A 21,081-nucleotide genomic window follows, 5' to 3' on the forward strand; every position below is an offset into this window, starting at 1 on the left:
GACCCCTGAGTGTTCCTCCCTCCTGTGGTTTGGGAATGAACGAATTCGGGAGGGGCCTCCAAGTTCCACCAAGTTCAGCTTTTGAATCCGGTTCGACTGGCTGAGGCAAGGGATCTGCTTGGAGCGAGGGAAGCTAGTTGCTGCAGGGACCCAGGTCAGAGTGGAATGTTCTGGAAAGACCGATGGTCCCTAAAGGCCGAGGGCCGGCGTGGTGGCCCCAGGCCTACAGCACCTCTCTTCCCCGATCCCGCTTGCTCGTCTCCGGGAGAATCGGGGTTTGCCGCGCCCTCTGGCCGCTGCCCTTTCTCTGGCTCCCGCTTCCAGGCTCTCTCCTGGGGCCCCCAGGGGAACCTGCTCCGGCCGAGACCTCAGGGCCTCTCCTCGGCCCCAGCCCACTGTCCTGCCTGGAGCCTCTGAGGCCTCGACTGTCGTGAAGCTCGGCCCTCTCTGGCCTTCCTGCCGTGGCGCTTGCTCTGTCCCTGCTGACCGCTGCTCTGGCCCGTGGTCCTCGTCCTGCCTGCCCCGGGATCCCGTCCCCCTCAGCCTCTGCACCTCTCTGGCATGGACTCCGCCACCCCCACGCGCTCAGGCTGAGGGGCCGAGATCTCCACCTGCCGCCCTCTCCTGCACGTCCCAGCCCCACAGGTCCCAGTGCGCCTTGGCCATCTCCTGCCGAGTGTCCCCTCAGTTCCCCCGACGCCCACGCACACGAGGCTGCACACTATCTTGGTTTCTTCTGGCACTGGAGTCTTGGCCGTCCTCGCCACCCCTCCCAGTCCCCCTCTGTCCTCAGTTCCTGTCTGCTTGAGGGAGACTTCGTGTCAGTAATTGCTCCAGCTGCCAACGTCATGGTCAGCCCCACAAGCTCAGCTCCGAGGGTCCCCTCCTCACACCATCGAGGAGGAGGGAGCGGGTCCGGACAGCGGCATTTGAGGATGTTAAAGACCACCTGCGTCTGGGTGCATCTCGGGACTGGCGGTAACAGAGCAGGGCGCACACTCCCCTCTCTGGCCGGGGCACACTTCCGGGGCCCCTCGCGGCCGTCGTCATTGCCGGCAGAGACGAAGGAACAAGGAGCCCAGGTTGGGGGTGAGTCTCAGGGAAGAGGGTCGAAGAGGTGTGGCCAGGGGCGCTCTCCTCCTTCTGCCTTGCCGGCTGCAGGAAGGCAAGCGCTCGCCCCACCTGCCCCTCTCCGGTCAACATTTGCTGAAGGTCGAGGGGGCCGCCCGAGCTGCTGGGACGTGGGCCTGGCCCCTCACTCAGCTTAAAGCATTTCTCCAGAGGGTCTGGTCCAGCTCTCTGGGCTACTACTCGGGCCTCGGGGAGAGGGCTCACAGAAGTCAAAAGCACGCCACTGCCTGGCCTGGGGACTGCACGGGGGGTGGGGCCTGGGGACCCAGCAGGTGGGAGTCCAGCTAAGGTCCCACTCCTCCCGTCAGTGCAGGGCACTCGCCCACGACGAGGGTCTCGCTCCATCTTTCCCTCCTCCCTTCCTGTTGCACTGTCTGGTTCCAGCCTTTGTGGGGTCACCGGGGCTCCTGTGGTACCCCTCTACCCGTCACCCCTGAGCGATCTCTGCTGTCTTCAAGCCATCCTCCACTCTGTCCCAGAACACCACCAGATCTTGGCCCTCCTCTGCACACATGACCTTGACAGTATCTTGTTTTCTTGGGACCAAGTCCAGGGTTTTCCATGAGGCATACGATGGCCCTTGGGTTTGGATCCTGACCCTTTTCCCGCCGCGTCTCCAAACTCCAGTGGGTGCCCGTGGCTTATGGTACGACTTTATAATAATGTTACATCATCATGAACGCATCTGTTACGCTAATAACATACACATTGTTAACTTCTTACTGTGACGCTCTCATTAGAACGATAATAATGCATCTTATAACTGTTCAGGAGTCTGCTTCCCCTAATATGACGCAAGGTCCAATGCAAGGTCCTACAGCCCTGTTTACGGCTGCCCTTACTTCCGAATCCACAGAAGCTACTTAATAAATAACAAATATAATAATAAACACTTAATAAATGATAACCAATGAGGAGTACAGACCCAGTTCGTCGCGGGCGCAGGAGCAATGAATTGTGACGAAACAGATCACAGAGCTGCTGTAGCCAATGCCAGGGGATAAAACAACATCTGCCACAGGTGGCCCCAAGGTGAGGCCAACAAAATCCTCACAAGCACAGGGCAAAGAGTATGATGCAATCAGGAAAATAAAGCAGTACAGTTAAGCTAACAGACTAGAGACTTTTCCAGTGGAGACAACTCAGTACAACCGCGCAGCTCCAGAGGCGAGGATTCTAACCACCACGAGCGCACGCGGGGAGTCGGTGCAAACCCACTCGCGCGGCTTAGCTGAGCACCGCTAAGACCCACGACACGCCGGCTCAGTTCAGGAGGTGGTGTCTGGCAGAACCTACATTAGGGAGACCTCTCCCTTAAGGCTGGGATTTTAAAAACACAGCCAGCTGGCTGGTCCTTTGATAGGAAGCGTAGAACGCACCGGGGGCAATGACACCAGCGGGCTAGTCCTCTGATAGGAGGTGTAGAACGCACCGGGGGCAATGCCAAGCTGGAGGCCGCTGGCCCTGGCACAGCCTGCTCAGCATCGTCGCGAGAGCAGGGCTGAGAACTAGCTCACCGTCCCCATCGTCCTTCCTGGGGCCTCTGCCCGCAGACCACCCCCCTCCTGCTGAGGTCCCAGGGTGCCAGGCTCCGGCAGGGGTCCAGGCCACCCCCCTAAGGCCACCTGGCCAGCAACTGCCTCGGAGCCGTGAGCGGAGGGGAGGGTCCCCTGGGTCTGGCACTGTCCTGGCCCACAGAGGCAGCCTCGACACCAAGGCAAAGAGGGACGAGCCGTGTGACACGGTCCAGTCAATTTCAGCTCTAATCCGAGACACAACGATGGTAAGCTCTAGACTGATCGTGTTTGACCAGCACACAGGTCCCCGAGAGAGCAAATTTTCGGGAAAAAGGAATCAATAAAAAGCCTCGGCGGCACGTCTTGGGGATGGGAGACCTGAATCAAGCTTATATTTATTTGATTAATTAAAAAAAGCAGGCCCCCAGAACCCTGAGGATGTAGTTAGACAGCTAGTGAGTACCGGTTCTCAATTATTTAATCTGGAAAACTGGGAAAGATGCGGCACGGTTGGATGACCAGAAACGAGAACCAAATCTCTTTGCCGCTATTATCTGGGGTGACTCTCTACTGGCTCTAATCTACCGGAAACCCACACTTCCTTTTACCTTCGTCACATGGCCGTGGGCACCGGCCGAATGTGTCCCTGGCCTTTACCGTCTAAGATAATCACCCTGCTGGTGACCTTCCCACTCTCTGCGCTGGATGCTTCGTCTGGGGAACGGGAGTGGGGAGACTCTTCTCCGCTCCCCCTCCCGAAGGGCGGCTTACTGAGAGGCGACATCTCACCTTGAGGTCTGGGATCCCGTAGCCCTTCTTGAGGGTGATCTGGAACACGTCCAGCGCGCTGATGTACGCGGCCAGGCGGGAGAGGCTCTGCTTGCCGCTGCCGCCCACCCCGACCAGCAGGGCGTTGCCCCGTGGGGACTCCAGGATACGGCTGATCCTGCAGATGTGGGCCACCGCGTCCTCAAACAGCACCTGAAGAGACCGGGCCAGAGAGACCCCGGGCGTCTCACCGCGCAGACACGCCTCCCTCGTCCCTCCCCAGCCCGCTGCTGCCTGCTCGAGCCCCGCTCACCAGGTTCATGACCGCGTTGATCTCGTTGTAACTGTCCAGAGCTTCCACCAGGAGCTTGCTCAGGGGAGCCACGTCAGTCACCGGCAGGTACTTGGGATCGCCGATCCCGTGAGCAAAGTGGCAGTAGATATTGGGTTTGGCGAATAAGAGCTCGTCAGCAAGATCCTAGACGTCAGAGACAAGATGCTTCTGTTGTCGCTGCCTCGGGCACACAGATCACGAACAGCAGCCCGAGCACCTTGCCCGGCGGCCTCAGAATATCAGGCCACGTCTGCAGGGGCCCCCGCAAACCACTGGGCAAAATCCCCTGGCCCCTGCCACATCGGGAATGAACGGAGAGTCCAGAAAAATGACTCTACCACGAAAACCCCGGACACATCAGCGGAGCACATCGACCCCAGCAGAGCTGTCTGTGCCCAGCGGCTAGAGGGAGGTCTTCACTCCTCCTCGCTCGGGCCACACCCACGTGGCAGAGTCACCTCGTGGGACCCAACGTGGTCCTTCCCATCCCCAGCCCAGGGCCCTTGCAGGGGGGCGGGGATTGTCACGGGGTCCCGACACCCTGCCCCTCGGAGCCTTCCTGGGCTTGGCAGGGGGACGTGGCGGCCTGACGTACGTCGAAGAACTTCTTGGTGGAAGCGATGGTGACTCTGCGCAGCGCCTCCTGGTCCTTCTCATCCACCATCTTGTCGCCGTACACACGTTCGGTTTCGTGCAGCCAGAGGCGGACGAGGTCCAGTGGGATTTTCAGGGTCTCTGTGGTGGAGAACAGGAGCCCCTGCCCCAGACGTGGGGCGGTCGGCCTCCTTAGCCGTGTCCGGGAGGCAAGCCGAGCGCCGCGTGTGGATCAAACGAGAAAGTGGCCGCTTCCCCAGGGGATGACCCTTTAGGCTGTGGTACAGCGGCCACCAGAGGTCCAGGAAGCCACGGACTGCCAAGGCCGCGCAAGTCCTGGAGGCTGGAGGGTGTGTCTGTGGCCTGAGAGACGTGGGGGGATTCTCCTCACGAGACAGGGTTAAGGGCTGCCCCCTCTAAGGAGGTGGACAGTGGAGAAAGGGACAAGGGGGCTGATCAGGCCATGGAGTGGCCGGCGAGCTTGGGCCGTGCAGCGAGCCTGGCAGGCCCAGGCCTGGCTTGGCCGTTCACTAACCAAGGGACCTGGCAAGTTCAACAGGTGCTTTTCTTCCAGGCCCTTGTTCTGGGCTCTGGGAACACAGTGATGATGGGACTGACCCTGCCTTCATGGAGTTTGCCTTCTAGTGGGGAGATGTAACCAGACAAAATCACAAGGTAATTACACATTGTGACGTGCGCTATGAATGACGTAAACAGGGACAGTGAGACAGTGTGTGGGATGAGGAGGGGCCTCTCGAGGGCACGACATTTGAGCTGACACTCGAAGTGGAGGGAGCCTTAGACTTCCCACCTGTAAAATGGGGATATACGAGCATCACATGTTGTTTGGAGGAGAAAATGGGGATATAAGTGGCCAAACCCATTGGCTAGCTCAGTCAATACGTAAGAGGAAACATCATCACCACCATCAAGACTACAACCATCACCACCACCATCACCATCATCACCATCACTATCATTATCGTCATCACCATCATTATTGCCATCATCACTATCACCATTATTATCACCATGGTCACCATCATCACCATCATTATTATCACCACGGTCACCATCATCATCAACATCATCACTGTAATCAGTCCATAGATCACTTTGCTTTCTCTCCTGAGAGCAGCAGAGGAGGAGAGCATCTGTGGGTCAGGCCTTGGCCATAACGTGACATGACACAGCGCTAAAAGCAGTACCTGGAAAATATTGGAGAGGTCCCTGAGGTTGAAGACATAATGAAACTTAACGGCTGTGGGAAGAAACGTTGATGTCACTTTCTGGTGCAGGGCTGTTACAGGAAAAAGACACATCGATTCTTGCACACTCTTAATGGCCTCGGGAAGTGCAAAGCTTAAGCTATCGTTTCTGAAGCAAATGGACTATGCGATGGTGACAATTTAAGTAGGAAATCTACAGAGCTGAGGAGGGAGGAAGTTCGCTGCGCTACTGACGTGTAAATTGTTTCTGTGTACTGAATTTCCTATCCTCTGCCTCCCCCTCAAGAAACTGGATTTCACAATACCTCAACAGCATCGTTAAAAAAAATATTGACTTGGAAGTATAAACAAAATATTTACCAGGGGCAAGTATGAAGCCTCCGTCAGCCCCAGAAAGCAGCGGGTCTCGCTGACGGGAGAGGGGGCGAGGCAGGTCAGCTTACCCAGGGCGGAGGCCACCAGGTGGTTGCTCATCTTCTGGACTACCATGGGGACCGACTGATAGGCCAGGTGCTGGGCCAGGATGGTGCTGTAGATGCTCATGAGGGCCTCCTGGCCCGGGAAGCTCACGGCAAACACACAGAAGTGGCGCTGCCCGGAACAACCAGAGACCCTTGTCAGGCTGCGCGTAGGGACCAGCTTGGGGCGGGGCCCCCTTCCTGGGGAGCAGACTCTGTCCTCATCGCCTAATGTCTCGTGGGCATGGTCAGAATGGACAGGTTCTCTCCTCATGCCATGTGTGTGGTAAAGCCCCCTTAAATACTGATTACATCTCAAACAGCCAAATTCGTGTCATGCTCTCCAGAAAAAACTTGGAGGAGGCCAAAGAGTGCCTCAGAGCGCAGCCTGGATTTAAATTCCAGGTCTCCATCTGCTTAGGTCATTCAGAGGTGAGGTCCTGCCTGGGTGGCATTGCAGATAGAGTACAGGATTTCCTGTTAAATCTGAATTTCACATAGGAAAATTTTTTTTTTTTTAGTACAAATATATCTCAAACATCGTATGGGGCATGCTTTTCTGTTTATCTGAAATTCAAATTTGAGCAGGCATCCGTATTTTTATTTGCTAAGTCTGGCAGCCCTATGGGCTCACAGGGAGAGCTGACTAGCCTCTCAACACCCGCCTCCTTCCCCCACCCGCTGGGAATGTCCTGACATCTTCTGAAAGGCTGGGGCGTTCTCCAGGGAATGCCAGCCCACAGCCCCACGATCCCAAATCAATGCTTTCCTTCTCATTTGCCAAAGCGAGCCTTGGGCTCCTGCAGCTGACCGAGATGAGTCCAGGTTCTGCCTACCTGAAGCCTGGGGTCGATGGTGAAGGATCCAGCAGTGGGGTTCATGCACGCCACGTACTGACAGTTATGGACGTCCTTCAGTGTCAGCTTCTGTCGGTCATACCTGCGCGGGCAAGGCCAGCATAATGTCCTGCTGCCGGAGCCACCCCCCGGCTCCCCACCCACCCCAGTACTGCCCTGCATATGGTTAAAAAAAAAAAACACCTCAAAATAACAATTACATGTGAAATGGCCAATTGTACTTCATGCTCTTAAGAGAAATTTTGAAACAGGAGGCAACAGAGTGGCTCCGTGTTCAGGTCTGGGTTTATGTTCCAGCTCCTCCATTCAGTGGCCTCGTGACTCTGGGGAGGCTGGCTAACCCCGCCGTGCCTCAGTGTTCTTGTCTGTGCAATGGGTCATGATGAGGACGAATGGAGCTAATGCATGAAAATAAACTCAGAAGGGCCCCTGAAATAGAGCGAGGGTTCCACAGATGTTTACCACCCCCCCCCATTATCACTCTAATTATCCAGGATGATGATGGTGACGACGATCAAGCAAGCTGAGGAGCTTCCTCGGTGCCAGGGCACTGCTAACACTTCCAGGGGCTCAGACGAGGTCAAAGGCTATAAAGAGCTAGTGCGTCTTTCACGTGCCTTTTACCTTTTGGCTTTTCCCCCCCATTGTTTTTTGTTTTCTGTTGGGAGTTGGCGCCGGCCCTTGTTCATTTGTGGGGATTCCTTGTATGCCCCACGTGTTGATCCACTGCCAGTGTCAGGCACTGCAAGTCGTTTCTCCCGTTAATCCCATACTGTGCTGGGCCATGGCGTCTCTGGGTGAACAGCGTTACTCAGTTTTCAGGTAGGTCAAAGTCACCATTCTTCGGCCTCCTGGCCTATGCTTTTGAAACCTAGGTCTGAGAAGTCCTTCGCACTCCCCACCTTTCCCCGGGTCACACTTTCTTCCACCAACGTGGCAGTTTCTCCTTTGGCTTGTGGGTCTGCCCTCCACGCGGGGCCCGCCTGATCCGTGTGGGAGGGGGTGGTCTGTGTTGCCGTCTCTTCTGCCGTTGCTGACAGAGCCTCTGAACGGTCCAGCCTTCCCTGTTGCTTGTGGGGCCCCTTTATCTGAAATTCTAGAGGGATCTTCCAAATCTGACTATGCCTCCCCCTCCTAGAGAGATGCTTCAGGACAAACTCAAGGGCAGCTGTGGACCCAGGGCTGAAGTTTCACAGCCCTTAGGGCCCTCTTAAAGAAGAGCGCAACACATCTTAGTTCTGTCAATTTTGCAAGGATGCACGACCTGGTGAGCCCATTTCGAGAGCATGCAACCAGGGCCCGGGAGAGTGAGGGGCCACCCCTGGGTCCCCCAGCAGATCCTCCCGAGGGGGCGCGGGCAGCCCTCACGTATCCCTCCTGCTTTGTCCTCGGCGTCCTGCCCTGTCCCTCCCCAGACCTGTCCTGGGCCCTGGCCGTCCCACACCACTTTCATGTCCTCACAGATGTCGAGCTCTCGCAGGGCTGCACTTCAAGTGTGCCCCGCCCCGGCCCAGCTCTGTCACCTCCCCAGGGAGCCATCCCTAACACCCTGTTCCCACATCACAGCCCACAGCCCCCATGGCTTCACTGCTGTCCTTGCTGGGTTCCTACAGCCCGTGAGCCCTGGAGTCGGTGTCATGTCACGGGGAAAGGCCAGCCATGGAGTCAGACACGTGGGCTTGACCTCCAGCTGCGCCTTTCATCAGGGCTGTGACCGCCAGCAGGCCACTTATCCGCTCTATGCCCTATTTCTCGGCAGTAAGGGGCAGACTCCACGCATCCCCTCACTGACCCCTGATGAGATTTCTCGGGTTCCTCTGGTCTCAAAACCCCCAGGTTTGGCTTGGGCCACTTGCCAGGTCATCGTGGCACACTTCTTTCAAGTGATACTTGTTTTAACCACACTGAATGTTCTGACCTTTCCAGACTGCAAATGTAAACATGCCACCCTCGGCTTTCCGCTGCCCTTGGGAGAAAGTGTTCTCTGTCCAGTGGTCCATGAGTCCTGGGGTCTGGCCGCCCCTGCCCCGGGCAACCTCTCCCTCTGGCTCTCATGCTCCAGCCACGCTGGGCTCCTATGGCCCCCTCCAGGGGCCACACTCCCTCTGCCCATGGCATCTACTGTGCCCGAGATGCTCTCCCTCCAAAGTACTGACACTAAGGCCAGTAATGGAGCTCCCAGCTGCCTCCTCCCGCCCTGGGTCTCTGACCCAGCCGCTGGGGCCCTCTGTGACTGCTCCCTTCACCCTGGAACTGCACCCCTCTGTCTTCTCCGCCATATGGACACTTCAATTAGAGGGGCCCCTGTCTGTCCCTGCTCCATGGAACTGCAGGCCCCAGCCGCCAGCCCAGGGCCTGGCAGATGCCCAGGACGTATTTGCGGAATGTATGAGAGGAGGAGACCTTGATCCCCCACCTCTCCCCAGAACTGTGACCCCATCAGCGTGGTCCTGTGTCCCAGCCCTGCATCCTCCCTGTGGCAACCCCCCCCCGCCCCGCCCCCACTCACCAGTGCCTGTGGTCCATGTGCTGCCGGAGGAGGGTGTGCGGGGCCACCGTCCCGTACTTGTCCACCTCGGGCATGTTCATGTCGTCGATGAAGTAGATCAGCTTCTTGGTGCCTGGTGGCCCGTAATTCCGCCCTGATTTCTTCTCCAGCGGCTTTTCGAGAACACCTAGAGAAGGGAATGGGGTGACTACCACGGTGCCTGGTAGATCTCAGAGGCGGTGGCCCGAGGGGTAGCCCCGGGGCACCAGAGACAGGATGGGTTGGACTCCAGCCACCTCAGGAGTAAAGGAGAGGGTGGTGGGCAGCACTGGCTCCAGGCAGGGGGACAGGAACCTTGTGCTCATCGACCTGGGGGCCACCTGAGACTGGTTATGAGGGGAGCTCCCTGTGGGATCTGCCACCCTCGTCCCCCTGCTCTGGGCATAGAGGGCAGTGGGTGGGGGCATGGGAAGTGGAGAGGCAGCTGGCAAGCTCCCGGGTCTGCAGTAAGAAGGCACTGTGAGGAACGTCAGGGTGGGACTGGGGGGCAGTCGCGTCGGATGAGAGTGATGGGGTGTGTCGAGGCCAGGCTGTGAGGATGCGCGCTTGTCCTCAGCCTCACCCTGCAGCATAGCCGAGGTCGTGTAGAAGTTGAAGGGCACGGCCTGCACCAACCAGTCATCTGTACTCAGGCTGCCCAGCTTGTCCCCCATCAGCACCGACTTGCCCGTCCCTGCATTCCCCACCAGCATCACCGGCCACGACTTCTCCACGAGCAGGTCCAAGAAGTAGCGGATGCGGATGGTTTCCGTGGTGTGCACCAGTGAGGCCTGCGGGAGAGAGGGAGGAGCTGTAACCCCAGACACACCTGAGCCTCCAATTCCCACCCTCCGTACAAACCTGCAGACCTGGACAGTTTGTCAAATCCCCAGTCTTACTTGGAAGGTCCTATTGTTGAAAACCGTTTGCGACCGGACATCCCATTGAGAAGCGAGTGGGATGGGGCTCTGAGTCCTGCCCCTAAATCGTCATAAATCGTCACCGCTCTGGGCAGTTACCTGCAGGGGGACATCAGGGTCCAGCTCGAAGCGGGGCACCTTGTCCGTCCACGGCAGGAACTTTTTGGTGTCGGGATCTATGTAGTAGTCAAAGATCGTTCCCTGCGAGGGGAACTTGATTGTCTTGAATTCGTTGATCCACCATCGGCTGAACTCGACCCGATAATCTACAAGCTGTTGGGAAACAAAATAGAGCGCAGAAACGGCCCAGCTGAGGGGGATGCCGGGAGACCGGGTCTGGGTGGCCAGGCACCCGCCGCGGCCGGCTGCTCACCTGGTCCTGGAACATGGCCCCTCCGAAGGCCCAGAAGCAGGCGAACACGAAGTAGAGCTCGTACAGCTCCTTGGCAGAGTCGGGGGGTGCGTTCTGCTCGGTGAGGAGGCACTCGAGCAGGTACAGGATCATCTGGATGACCGTGATCTCGGGCACCGGGGTGATCGTCTTAAACCCGACGCGAAGCTTGTCCAGGCAGGTGGGCAGGTACTTGTCAAAGAGGACCAGCAGGGTGGCCTTTTCCGACTGCACCTTGCGCCTCTCGATCCAGCTGCTCACCACCCTGGGGAAGACGGGAGGTGCTGGAGGACTGGGCCACCACGCTGGGTCCCCCGGCAACCCTCCGCTTGGGGAACGCTTCCATGGGATTCTGGCACTCCTGCCTGGTGATGGGGCCAGTCCCAGACCTTAAGAGGATCTGATGAGGGTGTGCTCTTTCCCTAGGATTCTAGCTGTGGGGTGCTGTCCTCCTAGAACAACTGGGAGCCATCCTTTCCACCCCCAAATGCAGATAATACTGAGGACAGTAGAGCTGGATATAGGAGAAGAAGAGAGGAGAGAGAAGTTTCATAACATCACCTGGGGGAGAGAGAGGGAGGGGATGGGAAGGGAAGAAAAGGGAAAGGAAAGGAGAGGAGCAGGGACACATCACTGCATTATCTGGACTCCCGGATCCAGCCATGCCTGAAGCATACATGGTGAATTGAGCCAATTGACGCATTTAATGGAAGAGTCCAAACCAATACAACAGGCATTCCTGAGGAGCCATGTTGGGTTGTCCGGCACACATACATCTCTGGAGTGGGTTGCATAGAGGTGGCCCACCACGGCTGTGAGGGGTGTGGATCCTGGAGCCCGACTGCCTGGCTTGAATGGGCTCTAGCGTGGCCAGCCGTGGCCTTGGGCAAGTTACTCAACATGTCTGGGCCTCAGGTTCCTCATCCGTAAATGGGAGTGATGATAATTGCTCCCGTATTCGAAGGACTACCTGGGCTGATACTTTTAAAGCTCATAGAGGGGAGCCTGGCCCACGGTAAGTGCTGAACAAGTGCCTGCTGAAAGCGGAAAGAGCGTCGGCTCCCTTGCGGGCTGATGAGCTCAGTGAGCTGTCCTTTCTAGGATGCCCAAAACGTAAGCAGGAAGCTCGCGTTACCCGAGGCAGCTCGCCTGCCCTCCGCAGCCCCAGCAGACATGCCTTTCTGCAAGTGAGCGCACGTTCTGGAAGCTCTGCCTCTTACTGCACCCCTAGCAGAACAGAGAACCAAGAGCTCAAAAACTCTGCCCCGTTGCCCCTGGGCTCACTAGGTAACAGAGGAAACCATTAAGCACTCTACGTCCACAAGCGAACACAGTGCAGCTGAGAACTGGATTCCAAATGCAGTGGGTCTTCAGAACGGAGACCGATTTGCAAATCTATACATAGACTGCTGCATTTGCCTTCTCTCTTGAAGGCGGATATATCAAATTTTAAATTTTGCCTTGTTAGAGACATTTAGTGCGTGCAGATGTGCGCGCTGGCTTTGATCTGAAAAGCCGACCCAGACCCAGACCCCGGGAGGACGAGTGGCTTCCCTGCAGGCTCCTGCCCTGTCCCCAGAGGCCACGGGGCCCCTCCGGCCCTGGAGCTTTGCTTCACCTCCCGCTCCTGGATACGCTCAGCCACCCCTGCCTCGAGTCGTGGCTGCCCCTGCTGGAGGGCTGCTCTTTCTCTGGGTTGGGGGGGCCTGAGCAGGCCCTCAGCCTCTCCACTTCTCTCCAGCAAAACCCGGGTCTCCTCCTGGTCCCCAGGATGCCACTCACTCTCTCGGTTACCCCTCTGGAGCCCTAAGAACCACTCCGGCTGAAGGGTGAGCCTTCGGGTCCCGCCCCTGCCCACCCCTGCTGACCTTCCGCTCTCCTTCCCGCCCCCGCTGAGCGTCCACCGGGGGCCCCTCGGCCCCACCGTCTCCTTCCCGTACTCTTGCGTCTTAGCGGCTCCCGCTCAGACTTTGTTCCAGTTCTCTTGCCTTGTCTGCTGCCCACCCTGGAAACGCCCAGACGTGTGTAGTGGGCGGAATGGGGGCCCCTCAAAAGACATGTCCACCCACAGTCTATGAATGTGGCCGTATTTGGAAAAAGGGTGTTTGCAGATGCAATCAAATTAAGGATCTCGGGCTTCCCTGGTGGCGCAGTGGTTGCGAGTCCTCCTGCCGATGCAGGGGACACGGGTTCGTGCCCCGGTCCGGGAAGATCCCACATGCCGCGGAGCGGCTGGGCCCGTGAGCCATGGCCTCTGAGCCTGCGCGTCCGGAGCCTGTGCTCCGCAACGGGAGAGGCCGCAACTGTGAGAGGCCCGCGTACCGCAAAAAAATAAAATAAAATAAGGATCTTGAGAGGGTGCATCCTGGATGAGGGTGGGCCCTGATCCAACGACTGGTCCTTATGAGAAGAGGGAAGTTAGGACACAGAGGCATGTGCAGAGGGGAGACCACGTGAGGCTCAGAAAGGTGGCTGTGTGATGGGTGATGTGTCTACAAGCCAAGGATTGCCAGCAACAGCAGAAGCTGGGGGAGAAGCCCTAGGAGAGATCCCCCCTCAGAGTTTCCAGAAGGAACCAACCCTTCCAACACCTGATTTCATACTTCTGGCCTCCAGAACCGGAAGAGAAAAAACTTCCACTGTTTGAAGCTGCCCGGTTTGTGGCCCTTTGTCATGGTGGCCACAGGACACTAAGAAAGCAGGATGACAGGTGTGGCTGGAGAAGGCGGCATAGTGGTGCTGGGTCTCAGCGGCCCCCAGGCCCCTGTGGGTCAGGCCAGCTCTGGTTCTGTCCCTGCAGGGTCACTGCGCTCGTGTAGCCCCCTAGCCCCGGCCTCGCTGCATCGGGAGACAGCGGTCTCACTTCCCACTCGATGCACAGACACATGGAGCATGAACTCTCCCCCTCCCCCCTCCCCACCGGCACACTTGCCTGTGCCTGGAAACACCCATGCCTGCTCATCTCGCCCCGGCCGCCATGAGACATTTCCAGAAGGACCCTCATTACCAGGGCCTCCTCTCAATTCCTCCTCCGTGAATTGCCATCTGGCTTCTGCCCCTGTCGTGCCAGGAAGCTGTTCTTCCTGAGTTAATGGTGAGCTCCCAGCTGCCAAAGCCAGTGGCAACTTCCTGTCCTCGGCTCCTTGACCCTCCGGACGCGACCCTGCTTCCCTCCTGAAGCTCCTTCCTCCCGGGCTATGTGGGGCGTCACCTCCCCGGTTTCCCTTCTACCTGTTCCTTCTCGAATGCTTCAAGGATTCTTCTTCCTCCCAACCTCTCCTACCACTCTCCACATCTCTCCGGGAGACCCAGTTTCCCCAGCACGGAGCAGCCGTGGGTCAGACACACAGCAGATGCAGAAAGCACTGGTTGAGTGAATGAATGAATGAAGTGGACGACTGAACGAATGCAGCCGGGGTGTTTCTCCTGAGGCTGTCCGTCCCAGAATGTTGCACTGGGGTTTCTACTCAAGACCACGCAGGACGTCCTGGGGTATAAATTACTAGCCTTGTGTCCAAGTACAAAAACATGCCTCCAGGATCAATGGCAAGCCTTCCATTTCTTAAGGTTTCAAACATTTCTCACATCCATCCCTCCTCCCCTGTCCCCAGTGGCCACCCGGCATCTGCTGCCATGAACTCTCCTCGTCACGTCAGAAACGGCCCCTGTGCCGGCCCTGGAGGCTGTTCCAGGGTCAGTCCCTTCCTGCCAAGAGCATCCTCGCTTCACGCTCCATCCACGAACACCTGACCACCGCCCGTTCCTGGGAAGCTCACACTCTCGCCCTGATGCCCCTTAAATGTTGGTTCTCACTTGGAATGCTTTCCCTACCTGTCTACCCGGAAAGCTCCTTTTCCTGTCGGGGCTCAGCCCAAACTCCAGCTCCTCCAGGAAGACTTCCTGTCTCCACAACAGGCCCAGACCCTCCCTCCTCCTCAGAGTTCCCTGCACGTGGTACAAACTTCTGTTTCGTTAGCTGCCGTGATGCAGAGTCTCCACGCATTACATCACTTGTTCACACATCTGTCCCGCATCCTTTCATCGCCCCCACGCTGCTGCCTGGGGAGGGCCCAGCACAAGGTATTTAGCGTATGAATGAACGAGTGAGTGAACGAATGAACGCATTCACAGGAACATACATCAACGTCAACGCCCTCCTCTTTCTCTGCATAGTTTGGAGCCGGAAAACAAAAGCCCAACTCACGGGTTCCACCCGAGGTCGGCCGGGTTGATGTACAGGATGCCGGCTCTGGACACGGTGGCCGGCGTGGCCGTCCTCAGGTGGCTGATCTCGAACACCAGCCGCATGGTGCGGTTCAGGGGGATCCGCTCATTGCTGGCCAGCGTGAGGACCTAGTGAGGGACACGGGCCTGTGGGTTTCAGCCCCAAAGCACCCTCGTCCTGAGGGTTTCACAGGTCACATCTCAGAAGAGGAGGAGGTCGGGGACACTCCCCGTACCCCCGCCAGCCACCAACCAGCCTCCCTAGCCCAGCGTCTCCCTGCCGTCCTCGATGCCAGCCCCCCCGGCCCTTCCCAGCCTGGGGCCATGGAGAGCGTCCAGATGTGCGTGGATGACGTAGGACTTCACTCTGAGGCTAAAGCTGCCTTTCAAACCATGACCCCGCCCCTGCCCCCCAGGAACTCTGGGGGTCCCTCCTCCACCCAATTGAGAATCACTTTCTTAAGCTGCTTCTAGATAATTCTCAACACTGTCCGCGCCTTCCAAGATATTAGCTACCCCTCCGACATCGTGCCACGCGTCAGTCAGACAGGAACGCTCTCTACACCTGCACCCTTCGCCCACACTGCGGCCAAAAAGCAGGTGAGCCGGGTGCACGGGCCTGCATCCTGTGAGGAACGCGTCTTGTGATGGGGTGGGGGGGCTTTCCCTCGTCCATAACGCTTTGTGCAGAACGCCAGGCAGGCCCCCTCCTGAGTCCCCATGCACAGCGGGTCCTGTCTGCTGAGTGCGGCAGGTGAGACATGTGGCATGTCGCATATGCTCCCCTCCCCCACGTTACTGCCATTCTGGGGGGGTCAGCTCTGGGATCCAGGGGTCCCTTGTACCTTGTTGTCATCCATGACGGTGTTGAGGGACTCGATCCACATGGGGTCTATGTCCCCGTCCAGGATGATCCACTTGGGGCCGTCGTGAGGGATGTTGGCCAGGTCCCGCATGATGGTGGAGAAGAGGCCTGTGGGCGGTGGGGCTCTGTCAGGTCCAGCTCTGGGCGGCTCTCCCTGGGGCCACAGGGGCTGAGACCAAGCTCGCCCCCTCCGGGCCAACACTGGCCTCTCTCTCAGAGGTGGCCAGTGCCCTACTTCAGAGGGACAGCAGAGGCCCTCAGACAGGAGGGGACCTGGCTCATTTCCTGCCCTTCTCCTGACCCCGAGGACCCACCTTTGTGACTCCACCCCTGACCCTGCCCCCCGACATCCCCCCCAAGTCTGGTCCAGTTCTCAGATTCAACAGCCCTACATGGAAGGCCACTGCCCCGCCCTGCACCCCTTCACTCATCCCTTCCCTCTTTCATTCATTCACTCAATAAAGGTTTGCTGAGTGGTCTTAAAGAGTCAGGCTCAGGGACTTCCCTGGTGGCGCAGTGGATAAGAATCTGCCTGCCAATTCAGGGGACAGGGGTTCGATCCTTGGCCCGAGAGGATCCCACATGCCACGGAGCAGCTAAGCCCGTGCACCACAAATACTGAGCCTGCGCTCTAGAGCCCGTGCTCCACAACAGAAGCCACCGCAATGAGAAGCCCGCACACCGCAACGGAGAGTAGCCCCCGCTCGCCGCAACTAGAGAAAGCCCGCACTCAGCAATGAAGACTCAACGCAGCCAAAAATAAAATAAATACAATTAATTAAAAAAAAACAGGAAAAAAAAAAAAGTCAGGCTCAGAGCAGGGGGCGTGGGGACAACTGAAGCCCCTGCCCACCCCATAGAGCTTGCATCCCAGTGGAGGGGGTGACGATGCAAGATACACGTGCAGAGATAGATGCCAAGTCACAAAAAGAAAGCGGGGCGGGGGGCAGAGGGTGATGCGGCGGCAGGGGCCTCTCACAGGGGAGACTGGAGCAGAGCCTCCCTGGCTTCCTGGCCCGGGAGGGGGACGCATGGAAGCTTGGGTGGGGCAGGGGTGGGGATGGTCCCCTGGCAAGCAGTACACACCCGCCTCTTCCAACCCCTCCAGTTGCCCCTTCCTCCGCCTGGACCACCCTTGGGGCCCCCCATCTCCCCTAGCCCCTCACCTGTCCTTTCTCCAATGTCCCGAGTTTTTTTTTTTTTTTATATAAAGCACAGATCTCACCAAGGCCCTTCCCCGGAGAAACACCATTCCCAGCACCCGAGGCTCCAGCCTGCACTTCAGGGCTCTCCTCCTGTAGCCCATGGGGTGGGGGCCCTGTCTCCCCTCAGCCCTGCTTGAGCCCTGATGCTCCGGTGTCCATGGCCTCCTTGGTTCCTCCCGCCTGGGAGCATGAACCAGCCCCCCTCTGTGACCTTCCTGCTCTCCGCAAGCACCATCATTACACACGCGTACGTGTGGGCCCCCTCACCGCCGCTGGGCCTGCTGCGGGCCTCCCTCGGGGGCTCGGCCACGTGCTCACCGCACAGAGGCCGGCCGAGCGGCCACGACAAAGCGGGCCCGCCGTGGACCCAGGCCTGGGACGCCTGCTCCGAGCCCTCGCCCTCTCGGCCCTGCCGGGGATGCTGCCCCATTACCATCTTTCCACTCCCTGGTCACCGGGTTGATGATGCCGAAGAGCTCGTCGCAGGTGACGGCCTTGGGGTCCAGGTCCACGGCGACCGGCTTCCTCTGCAGGTTCTGATAGGTCTTGTTCAGAGACTTGAGGACCTGCACCGAGGCGGGGGCTGCTCACTCAGGGCCACATCGCGCACCCAGACCCTGCGCTAGGGCCCTTGTGTGAGCTCCAAGGGCCCTTGAAGACCCACGGGCAGAATCCCTGCTCTGGGCCTGGTTTGCTTTGGCGACACGCGGGTGAGTCTGCGACCCGCAAACAACGTCCAGGAAGACGCGTTGCGATGGTTCCTGCCTGTGCACAGAGGAGGGCTACCTGTGCCCAGACTGGGTAACATTCATACTAGTTCCCTGATAATGAAAGTAAGGTGCTCGCTGAAAGAAAAATTAAAGGAAGGAAACTACCTGTCATTCTTCCCCCGCAGAGAGAAGGGTTTCTGAGGATGTTTCCCGTGGGTATATGCGTAGACAGAAATACACACGTTCCTTTTTAGAGAACTGGTTCCTACAGTTTCTGCCTTCTAAAAATAACTTGCAGTGAGCGTCCCTCATGTTACATAGTCTTTGGAAGTGATCTTTAATAATAGCATAATAGTCCATCCTGTGGGTGGCTAGCTGAATACTCGGCTGGTTTAGAATTTTCCGATGTTATAGGTATCAGTCATGTTGGCCGCCGCCCTCTGCTTTCCACTGTGCCCAGGCAGTGGTAGGGGGCAGGGGACAGGAGGGTGGGGGGTCGGCTGCAGAGAGGCGGGGTGACTGATATCAAGGGGGGAGGAGGGAGAGAGGAGGACCTGGGAGAAGGGCCTCATCGGTGGGACCAGGGTCCGCTGGCCACTCCTCGCCTCCCCTGCCGTCCCCGGCCCCCCGTCACAGCTTCCTTCCCGGTCCGCGACACCCTTCCGCCCGGGACGCACTGGGCTGGGTCCCCGGGTGGGCACGTACCTGGGACTTGCCACTGCCCGCGTTCCCGATGACGAACACCGAGTGCCTGACTTGCAGCAGCTCCTCCAGCTGCACCACCTTCAGCACGAAGCTGTCCTCCGCCTGCAGCTTGAGCTCAACGATGCTCTGCTTGATGACCTGGGGAAGGCGTGTGGGAACGGGGCGCTGAGCCCCCTGCCCAGCGGAGAGCTCAGAAGGGAACAGCGGCCCTGCCCGTGGGGATGTTTACGTGCTCTGCCGTGGGTGCTACTGAGAACCCTGTGCGGGGAATGGGTTTGCCCAAAGCATCCTCCCCTTCCTCTCCCGACCCCCCAGCGTTGCAAGAGGGGCTGGAGAGGCAACCCGTAGCCTCAGGACGTTCCTCGGGGCAGAGGGAGCCGTGCATGTGTGGCCATTGCCCGCTGGCAGACGTGACCACCACCCCAGTGTGGGTACCTGCCACAGTGTGTGGCGGAAAGAGGCATCCTCGGCGGGAAGGAGGCTGGGGTGTGGCTTCCCGGGCCACCGTGACCCTGGCTGTTCCCACCTTCTCAAAATTCAGGTCCCGTTTCCGAGGCACGTCCAGGGCAGGGAAGAGGTCCCCGATGAGCCCCATGAACACGGGCAGGTCGTCGGCGACGATCTTGGGGATGTTGAAGTCCCTGAGCGCCCTCATCAGCACCTGGTCCTCTGCTCGGCCGGGGTCGGCCCTCTTCAGGGAGCCGGCCACCACCAGCACAGACTTGATGGCCCGCAAGCCCCAGTCATAATGATCCTGCGAGTGGAGGGCAGGGCCGGGCGGGCGTGAGCGCGCCGGCGGGGTGCTGGGACGGAGGCCAGCCTGCCGCCGGGACGCGTGGAGGCATGCGGGCCACCTGCGTTCGTAACCCCTCCCGACCCCAGCTCTGTGGGCCCAGGACGCTGTCACACACCTGCTTTGACAGCAGCTCTTTGCACAAGGTGTAGAGTGTGATGAACTTCCTGGCCAGAAGGCGGGCCTCCAGGAAGCCCTCAGACACCAGCATGATCTCGCATATCAGTTCAAAGTCGGGGACCACCATGGCGCAGGGCCTGCGGGGGTCAGCGGGGTCTGCCTTGGCTTCTCCCCCTCTTCCAACCATGCCCCCACCTGTCCCTTGTCACCTAGGGGCACACCTCACCTGCCAGGAGGAGCACAGCACCACTGGCTGAGAGTCTAGGTGCGGAGCCGGGTTCCCGGGCCCCCACCCGCCGCTTGGCTGCGCTCCCGCTTCACTTGTTCCTCCTACACCCTGCGCAGGGGCGTCTCCAGGCCCTGCATCCCTTGACTCAACTCCTCTGAGAGTCACCTGAGCCCTGTCCTCCCTCACTGGCCGGATGTGCCGGAAACGGGACCTCCATCCCAGGTGTCAGAGGCCCCGGCGGGCTGGTCCTTCTTACTCAGGCCTTGTCTCCAGACTCCTCCTCTCCCACAGCCCCCTCTGGTCGGCCTCGCCCTCTGCCCTCCACAGCGCCCTCCTGGGCACTTCCTCATGCCATCCGCGCCCACCACACACCTGAACAAGGCCTTTAAGTTCTCGGGCAGCTCCGTGCGTCCGGCGTACCCGGGGTTCATGGTGATGAAGAGGCCAACACTGGGGATAAGCCTTATCATCTCTCCCAGGAAATTAAACGTTTCTTTCTTGGCCCGAATTGCATCTTGGATACATTTTACCTAAACAGTGGGTATACAGACGCGTTCACGTGGGAATGACCACCTTCGACGGGCGGGACGGATCGCCGTTTGTGCTAAAGTGTGTGGCTGTGCATTTGCGGAGGACCTTCCTGATTTTTCTTTTTTTAAATTAAACTTTAAACTTTGATACAACCGTAGATTCACATGCGGTTGTAAGAACGAACGAGGAGGGGATCCCATGGGCCCCTCCCAGGCGCCCCCCAAGGGTGACCGTAGTGCAGCATCACCACCAGGACAGCCACGTGATGATGGGACGTTTCTGTGACCTCAGGTGTTGTCACCCTCTATAGCCACCCCCACCGTTCTCCCACCCTGCCCTCCCCGACCCCCTGCAACCACTCATCTGCTCCCGTTTCTGTGATTCTGTCTTTCGTGAACGTTAGTAAGCGGGATGGTACAGTGTGTCACCTGAGATGGGCTTTGGTCACTCAGTGAGACGCCCTGGGGGTTCCTCCAGGTTGGGGTTGTTCCTTGATATTACTGAGTGGCGTCCCACCCCCTGGCCGTTCTGTGTGTCCCGTTCCTGCTCGGGCAGTGTGATCCGTGGGAGGGCTGACTGGTAGCCATCCCCACATCAGAAAGTCAGCCCCGGGCTTCCCTGGTGGCTCAGTGGTTAAGAGTCCGCCTGCCGATGCAGCGTACATGGGTTCGTGCCCCCATCCGGGAAGATCCCGCATGCCATGGAGCGGCTAGGCCCGTGAGCCATGGCCGCTGAGCCTGTGCGTCCGGAGCCTGTGCTCCGCAACGGGAGAGGCCACAACAGTGAGAGGCCCACTTACCGCAAAAAGAAAAAAAAAAAAAAAGAAACTCAGCCCCGGGTGAAATCTGAATTCAGGGACCATTAGCTGCCTTTGACCCTCGGTGGTGCTGAGCAGCTGCAAATCTCCAAGCCACCACTGGAGGGCGCCCTGCAGCCACAGTTTAAGCCCTGACCTACGAGCCTGGGGCTTTAA

At 58.6% G+C, this 21,081-nt stretch overlaps 1 protein-coding gene across 1 annotated transcript in view; it reads right to left on the bottom strand.

Moving 5' to 3' along the window:
• DNAH17 (dynein axonemal heavy chain 17) overlaps positions 1 to 21,081 on the bottom strand; it is a 140,706-nt gene that overhangs the window by 37,184 nt on the left and 82,441 nt on the right. Inside the window, exons 38-54 of the mRNA XM_059997538.1 lie at positions 19,950 to 20,107; positions 19,347 to 19,485; positions 18,962 to 19,189; positions 18,436 to 18,573; positions 17,454 to 17,586; positions 15,796 to 15,923; positions 14,931 to 15,079; positions 10,709 to 10,991; positions 10,435 to 10,608; positions 9,999 to 10,206; positions 9,398 to 9,563; positions 6,868 to 6,970; positions 6,017 to 6,164; positions 5,553 to 5,644; positions 4,346 to 4,507; positions 3,730 to 3,894; positions 3,438 to 3,629 (exon numbers count right to left, since the gene is read on the bottom strand). Coding sequence (XP_059853521.1) covers positions 3,438 to 3,629; positions 3,730 to 3,894; positions 4,346 to 4,507; positions 5,553 to 5,644; positions 6,017 to 6,164; positions 6,868 to 6,970; positions 9,398 to 9,563; positions 9,999 to 10,206; positions 10,435 to 10,608; positions 10,709 to 10,991; positions 14,931 to 15,079; positions 15,796 to 15,923; positions 17,454 to 17,586; positions 18,436 to 18,573; positions 18,962 to 19,189; positions 19,347 to 19,485; positions 19,950 to 20,107 — 2,766 coding nt within the window. The remainder of the gene's footprint in view (positions 1 to 3,437; positions 3,630 to 3,729; positions 3,895 to 4,345; positions 4,508 to 5,552; positions 5,645 to 6,016; positions 6,165 to 6,867; positions 6,971 to 9,397; positions 9,564 to 9,998; positions 10,207 to 10,434; positions 10,609 to 10,708; positions 10,992 to 14,930; positions 15,080 to 15,795; positions 15,924 to 17,453; positions 17,587 to 18,435; positions 18,574 to 18,961; positions 19,190 to 19,346; positions 19,486 to 19,949; positions 20,108 to 21,081) is intronic.

Source organism: Delphinus delphis, chromosome 19 (assembly GCF_949987515.2).
Source record: "Delphinus delphis chromosome 19, mDelDel1.2, whole genome shotgun sequence".
Lineage (NCBI taxonomy): Eukaryota > Metazoa > Chordata > Mammalia > Artiodactyla > Delphinidae > Delphinus > Delphinus delphis.